Source organism: Nicotiana tabacum, chromosome 23 (genome assembly GCF_000715075.1).
Source record: "Nicotiana tabacum cultivar K326 chromosome 23, ASM71507v2, whole genome shotgun sequence".
Lineage (NCBI taxonomy): Eukaryota > Viridiplantae > Streptophyta > Magnoliopsida > Solanales > Solanaceae > Nicotiana > Nicotiana tabacum.
Genome location: NC_134102.1, coordinates 97,229,827 through 97,236,416, shown reverse-complemented (window position 1 = coordinate 97,236,416; position 6,590 = coordinate 97,229,827). Strand labels below are relative to the sequence as shown.

At 37.0% G+C, this 6,590-nt stretch overlaps 2 protein-coding genes across 2 annotated transcripts; both read left to right on the top strand.

Moving 5' to 3' along the window:
• Nucleotides 1-232: 232 nt before the first annotated feature.
• LOC107798505 (uncharacterized) lies at nucleotides 233-4,772 on the top strand. The gene is made up of 5 exons (XM_016621512.2): nucleotides 233-469; nucleotides 1,590-1,728; nucleotides 1,816-1,938; nucleotides 2,033-2,123; nucleotides 4,375-4,772. The coding sequence occupies exons 1-5, from the start codon at nucleotides 384-386 to the stop codon at nucleotides 4,542-4,544; spliced, it is 609 nt and encodes a 202-aa protein (XP_016476998.1). The 5' UTR covers nucleotides 233-383; the 3' UTR covers nucleotides 4,545-4,772.
• Nucleotides 4,773-5,431: 659 nt separating this feature from the next.
• Nucleotides 5,432-5,854, top strand: LOC107798495 (oleosin Ara h 15.0101-like). The gene has a single exon (XM_016621500.1). It carries the CDS (start codon nucleotides 5,432-5,434, stop codon nucleotides 5,852-5,854), a length of 423 nt encoding a protein of 140 aa, XP_016476986.1.
• The last annotated feature ends 736 nt before the right edge of the window (nucleotides 5,855-6,590 follow it).

Here is a 6,590-nt window from a genome sequence, read left to right as displayed (position 1 = left end):
TTTGATACTTGCTTAATTATCAAATCAAAGCAAATATAATATTTCTAAGTTGATTAATTTAGTTACACATTTGTTTTTAGAAGTTGATTGAACCGGTAAAACCGGCTATATTTTGGTAACGATGAAAAAAGTAAAAAATAAAGAGTTCACCTGCGACGAATGAAAACCCTCTCCTCTTCCACCTGCTAGGAAACTTCAAGCTTTAGCTGTACCAATCCTCTTAATCCGCCATTATACTTGAAAAATTGGTTAATGCTTTCTGCACTATAGGAATAGCATATCACACTATTTTGGAAAATTTAATCAGAATTTTTTTAAAATCGCCATTTTTGGAAAATCTGAGGTCCGTCCATCATTGGAGGAGGTCAAGATCAAACACGACTATGAGCATTTCACCTTCACTGTTTAGTTCTTCTGGCTCCCTTCTCTCCATTCTCACACTTCTTCTAACATTCACTCATGGGAACACGTAAGTGACTCCATTGCTTATGTCATCATTAATACCCAATATATCAAAATCTTGGTGCAATTTACGTTACAGTGTTGCTGATTTGAGCTTATTTTGGAATTAGATCAGTTTTTTTATTTATAATAATGAGTTTTGCAATATATTGTTTGATTTAACTTATGTAGAGTGACAGTCTGTATAAATTTAACACAATCGGTGTAAGTTAATTGGTTGGAGACATATGCCAGGTTACAAATCCATGCTCACTATGAGTAGTTACGTATAGTCTATAAGTAGAGGCCGAGCTAGTATTTTAACTTTATGGGTTATCAATTTTAGAAGCACGACTTAAGTACTAATAACTGGGTCCTAAAGTCAATATTTGTACATGTTTAATGATTTTAAAAAAACAAAAATACACTATTTGAGCAAAAAGTATTGGGTTCGGCCGATTCGTATTCGGGCTTCTATCTCCGCCCTTGGCTACAAAGATTTAAGTTGCAGGGTAAAAATTTGTATACTTTTTCCAGGTTACCACTCAATGTTGATTGTATAGAACAACAACAACAACCCAGTATAATCCCACTAGTGGGGTCTGGGGAGGGTAGTGTGTACGCAGACCTTACCCCTACCCTGGGGTAGAGAGGCTGTTTCCGATAGATACTCGGCTCCCTCCCTCCAAGAATTCCCCACCTTGCTCTTGGGTGACTCGAACTCACAACCCCTTGGTTGGAAGTGGAGGGTGCTTACCACTAGAGCAACCCACTCTTGTCCTATGCCATCCATTGCATAGAACTTAAACTTAGGCTATAATTAGCTTATGACTAACCCGATTGAGTAAATATGTATTTATTTATTTAGCTGGGCAAATGTTTCCCCTGTAGATTCCCCAGAGAACTTTTTGAGTATCATTAGCTCATTGAATCTAAGATAGCATATCTGTAATTAGCTAACTGGTTGTCTTTTTCTTTTTGATACTACTATGTAGCCTTTGCTTTTTGATGCTACTATCAACTATATAGACTTTGCTTCTACTGGTAAATTTTGCATCTTCTTGATGCCATCAATGAAGTCAATTGCTTCACCTAAAAAATATGCATACACCGACATTGTGTAAAAGTTAAACTTCTTAATGTTATAGGATGGATATAAAAGTTCTGCAAGTCGGACAGGAGCTAATGAAGGAAACTCTTCCATTACAGTCCGGATCTAGACTATATGAACTGCAAGGGTTGAATTCGAATAAGTGGTATGAAGTGAAGATCTCATATCCTGCTTCTGTATGTACATTTGCATTCTTGCCTACCAGTTTTGTATACCCTATTGATATTTAAAGCTTAAACCTTTTGCTATTGAACGTATAACAGATACCAGCGACTTTTACTTTACAACTAAGTAAAGGAAGTTCGGGGCTAAATGGTGGTAGGAAGTTACTGAATACTGAAAAGATTATTTTTCAAGCTGACAGTATTCAATTTCTTGGCGACAAGGTTGGTTATGTCAGCATGATATGTAGTGATTTGTTGTCTATTCTTCTACTCATTTTTACGTCTGTAAAGGCACTGATAATGGAATTTGGCACAGGGCGGAACATCTGTCCTGGTAAATGTTGAGCCTGAGGGAATTGTTGCAATACCTGGGGTAAAGGAGAGGAAGTACGTGATATATAATATAGGTAAAATTTTCCCCTTAATTTAGATAGTTCAAAGTTCCATTCAACATTATTTAATCATCTTCTCACATTCCAATATGGTAATTGTGCATGAAACTGTCATCACTTATATATCGAATTGGCAATGCTATATTTTGAAACGCACCTTAACCTCCTTTTTCTCCCAAAAAAAAGGTGGAAAAGAATGAAGAACATTCACCTATGACTTGTGTTTTTGAGTGCCATAGAAAAAGAAAAAGGAAAGGGAAAGGGAAATGCAATAACGGAAGGCTACCTATTGAAAAATTGAAAATCACAAAATTAAAGGCGTATTGACATAGTGCTCTTTGATCTAGGAAGCACATTTATGTGAAATAGAAGAAAGGTTAAAGCATGCAATTGAAATTTATTTAGGCTATGAGTCAGCTATATCAATATAAGGGGACAAAAACAACAACTACACCTCAATCCCAAGCAAGTCGTCGGCTTTATTGATCCTCACTGCCCATATCGTTCCATTTAAGCCTGAGTCAATATACCAAGTTGTGATATAAAATTTATATTATCTGTACCAAGTGTCAAGTGGACCCATTAGATTAAAGGAATCCCTAAAAGCTGTTGCAAAAGATTGTCAAAGGGAAGAACATAGAGTATGCAAGTTCTCTTGCAATGATCTGGTGATTTATTTATTATATCTCCTATTAGAAGAAGCTAGAATTTTGATAGGTGTTATAAAGATTTTCATGTTTCTTGTCACTTGAAGAAGAGAAAGAAATGGGTTTTTGTGCAATGAATATATAATATGGGAAAAGACAAAGGAATATCGTGTGCATGTTTAATTCCTCGGCTGGAGATGCTAAAATTATCTAGTTTAGTGGAGTTTCTATGATATGGGATGAGAGTTTATTATGACGAGAATATATGAGCCATGATCTACAAAACTCTGAGAACTGCTCTAGCCAGTGGCTATTGCACCCATTGTTGAGCAGCAAACTCCTTTCGATAGATGTGTTGGTCTTGGGAGGTTAAATTTTAGCAGGAATTTAATTATGCTCTCTTCAGAAGGGAGGATGGCAAGATACAATTTAGTATAGACGTATATAGTTGGCTCAACTTAGCCCCTGTAAATTGCCCGATTAATCTTTTGGATTTTGTCAGCTCCCTAGCCTTGGCTTAGCTTTCTTCTGTAGTGGAGCTGATTTTATTATTGTGTAGTTTTACTCTTTTGTGGAAGCATCCACTAATGTATGCATTAGGTTAGGCTGTCTACATCATACCCCTTGGGGTGCGGCCCTTCCCCGGACCTGCGTGAACGCGGGATGCCTTAGTGCACCGGGCTGCTTTTTTTTTTTTAAATGCCTTCGATGAAATTTCCCTTACCTCATTTAAAAAAAATATCATTATGGATCTTTATAAAGTTGATCAGTTAAAATCCTATTGTAACAAATTACACCTCAAACATATTTCACGTTAAGATGCCTTAAAAGCAGTTTTCTAATAATGGAGTCATAGAAATGTAGATATATCTAATCTGAAGGAGTAACAATAGGAAAAGCTAAATACAGGTTGATGTTTCTTAACCACATAGTATTGCATAGCCAGGGTGTTTTAAAGTTTAGAGCTTTAGTCTTCTTGGCAGATTTCACACCAATCTTCTGCTTGTGACCTATTTGTCGAAGATTAGCAAGGGAAAAAAGGAAGCCAATTTCCTTACACTTCTGGCAGTTTAAGGAGACCAGATTGGCATTTTAGAGATTGACTGTTAGCTCTTATAAGCAGAAATAAGGTTTCTGGGTTCCTAATTAAAATCTGAAGTAAAGCTTGAAATAGAACTAAAGAAAGCAACGGGTGATTCAACAGAGTCTATGCTAAAGCATTATAGGCCTCTAGTTCTCTTGACACTTTCATTATGGTAGTAGCTTAATCCAAATAATTGTTATGCACAGAGTTATTTACCTCGGGTACATTGTTTACTCATAGGAATCTTTCCATTGCCTAATTGCCTATTCTAAGTCTTCACTATATAAGGCGAGCAGGTATATTTCTATCCTGCTGACAAATCAATTCTGTAATGCTTGGGTCATGAACATACACTATTAAATCGAAAGCAATTCTAAATTTCCTCTTTCGAGTTCAACCTAAGGTTCTTATTAACTTATATGGTGCCTAATTGTTGGCCCGGGAACCAGACAAAAAAACTCTATAAAAGCATGCTTAAAGGTGGCAACCTAACTTAAGCAATGTCTTACTAATATCATGTGCATTTCCTTGGCAGTATGTGATGAGCTACTCTTTGGTATCCCTCACCAAGCATGGTATGTGGTAGTGTTGGTGGTGCTCTGCTTGGCACTAGCACTTGTAATCCCCTCTTTCCTTCCGCCATATCTTCTACCAAGGAATCAAGGGTTAAGTGCAGCTGGTCGTGGTATGTCGAAGGACTCTTAACCATGTTCTGGTATTTGGCACCAGTTGGCAATGGGTAGAGTGGGTCTTGAAGCTCAAAGTATTAGAAAATTTTTCTAACCTTTGTAAGCTAGTTTTCTTAATTGCAAATGATTAAGATATGCATGGTTACTCAATGGAATCCTTCACCCCCTCTCTTTCTCACTGTGTTCTATTTTTCCTTCTCTTGACTGTAAACGTGGATTTTGTTTTGTTCTATCATTTACTTGCTTAAACAAAGTCTCAACTTGCAAAGATTTCATGTGCCCCTTGTTATTAGCTGAAAAGAGTTAACCTTGTTTCAGAATGAGGGGAGGCATCAAGATACATGTGATGCGCCTCACTCCTTTCTCATTGATATCTTTCTTTAAGTAGAACCTGGAATGTTTTTTATTTTATTTTATTTCGAACAGCAATAGTATGTATTCCTTATTTCTGCATTGGAGTTAATTTTTCTTTATTTCCCTGTTTTGCTTCCTACTTGGCATTTCTTCCCTTTCTTTTTTGGTTTTGTAATAATTGTGTTTTGGTTTTGTTTTAACTTGTATTTTATTAAGAGAAGCATTATGCGTTACTTTCACTTTCTCCATCTTTTCCTTCTCCTCCTTGCCAAATGTTTGATCTTGAATGCTCATAAAACCAAAGGCTCATGCCAATCTGTCCCCTTCCCCCCTCACACATACCACCATCCCCTGCACACTTTATCTACACCCCCTCATGTCTCATGTCTCACACCACCCAAGAAGATGATGCCAACTGTACTTCCATGTGTCTTATGGGTCCCACTTTATCACAAAAATACTATATAATGCAAATCTCTCCTAATCCTTTGCATTCATTCTCAATTCTCTTTAAAGATATTATAGCAACTCCTTTTAGAAATTTTAGTCATGTCTGATCAGCAGAAAGAACTGCATAGATCAACTCCAAGTTATGAATCCTTGAGGTTCATGGCAGCAGGAACACTTGGTGCTGCTTTGTTAGGTTTGTCCAGTCTGACCTTTGCAGGGACAGTTATATTTCTGATCCTTGTCACCCCATTACTTATCATGGCCAGCCCAATTCTTGTCCCGGCTGTGATAATTCATGTCCTGATCAGCGCCGGTTTCTTGTTCTCTGGCGGGTCAGGCATAGGGGCATTAGCTGCGATGTTCTGGACGTATAGAAACGTCGGTGGGAAAAACCTGTTTGGGGCAGACCAACTTGACTTTGCTAGGATGAAGATTGCGAGCAAAGCTTGGGGTATGAAGGAAAGAGCTAAAGAGGGTGGACAATCTGTGCAGAACAAGGCTCAAGAGACTACTCAAGCCTAATAATATGGAGTGAGAATATCAGTTATCAAGTGCAATTTGTGTTACCTTATCTTAGACTTTCTGATTATCCTAATAAAGGGGGAAAAATAAAAAAGAAAAGAGGGGAGGGATGGGAGAGTTGTCTGTCTTATTCCTACTGATCTTGGCATAGCTTTGTCTCAATTAGGGTCAAGCGTTGATGTCACAAATAAGTTTGTATTGTTCCTATCTGACATATGAATCAAAATAATGGCCTTTTATTCTCTAAATCTGCTGAGTAAATGATGTGGTCGGTATGTTAAAAACTAAACAAAGTTGCTCGTCCATTCAAACTCTTTCATCTACGAAGTTAAGGTGGGGAAAAGAATCATACTTTCAACCTTGTAATAAGCTGAAACGGATCCATTTGTGTGTCTAATTCTTTGGCCATTTCTTCATCTGGTCAATATTTAGACCCGTATATAAGTAAATATTATTTTATTTCTTAAAACTAAAGTTAACCGTACAAAGGAATGTGAAAAGAAAGCAAGATTTTGCACCAGGTAGCCCTTTTAATTACTAGTATATAAGTTAATTATTTTTCAGTTTCCTCACATTTTAAAAAGGTTTGTAGATATAAGATCAAAGGAAGTTATGTCAAAACGAGGCATAACTTGTTCAAAGTTATGCTCGCCCGGCATAATTTTGGGCAAGCAAGTTATGTCCCACCAATTTACTTTTGCAAAACTTACTTAAATGAGGATGAAATCGAATAGCA

Excerpts from the sequence above, each read along its gene's own strand:
- LOC107798505 (XM_016621512.2), top strand. The coding sequence starts at position 384 with ATGAGCATTTCACCTTCACTGTTTAGTTCTTCTGGCTCCCTTCTCTCC. Across the intron at positions 470-1,589 it reads ACATTCACTCATGGGAACAC|GATGGATATAAAAGTTCTGC; the intron begins GTAAGTGACTCC and ends TTAATGTTATAG. Across the intron at positions 1,939-2,032 it reads TTCAATTTCTTGGCGACAAG|GGCGGAACATCTGTCCTGGT; the intron begins GTTGGTTATGTC and ends AATTTGGCACAG.
- LOC107798495 (XM_016621500.1), top strand. The coding sequence starts at position 5,432 with ATGTCTGATCAGCAGAAAGAACTGCATAGATCAACTCCAAGTTATGAA.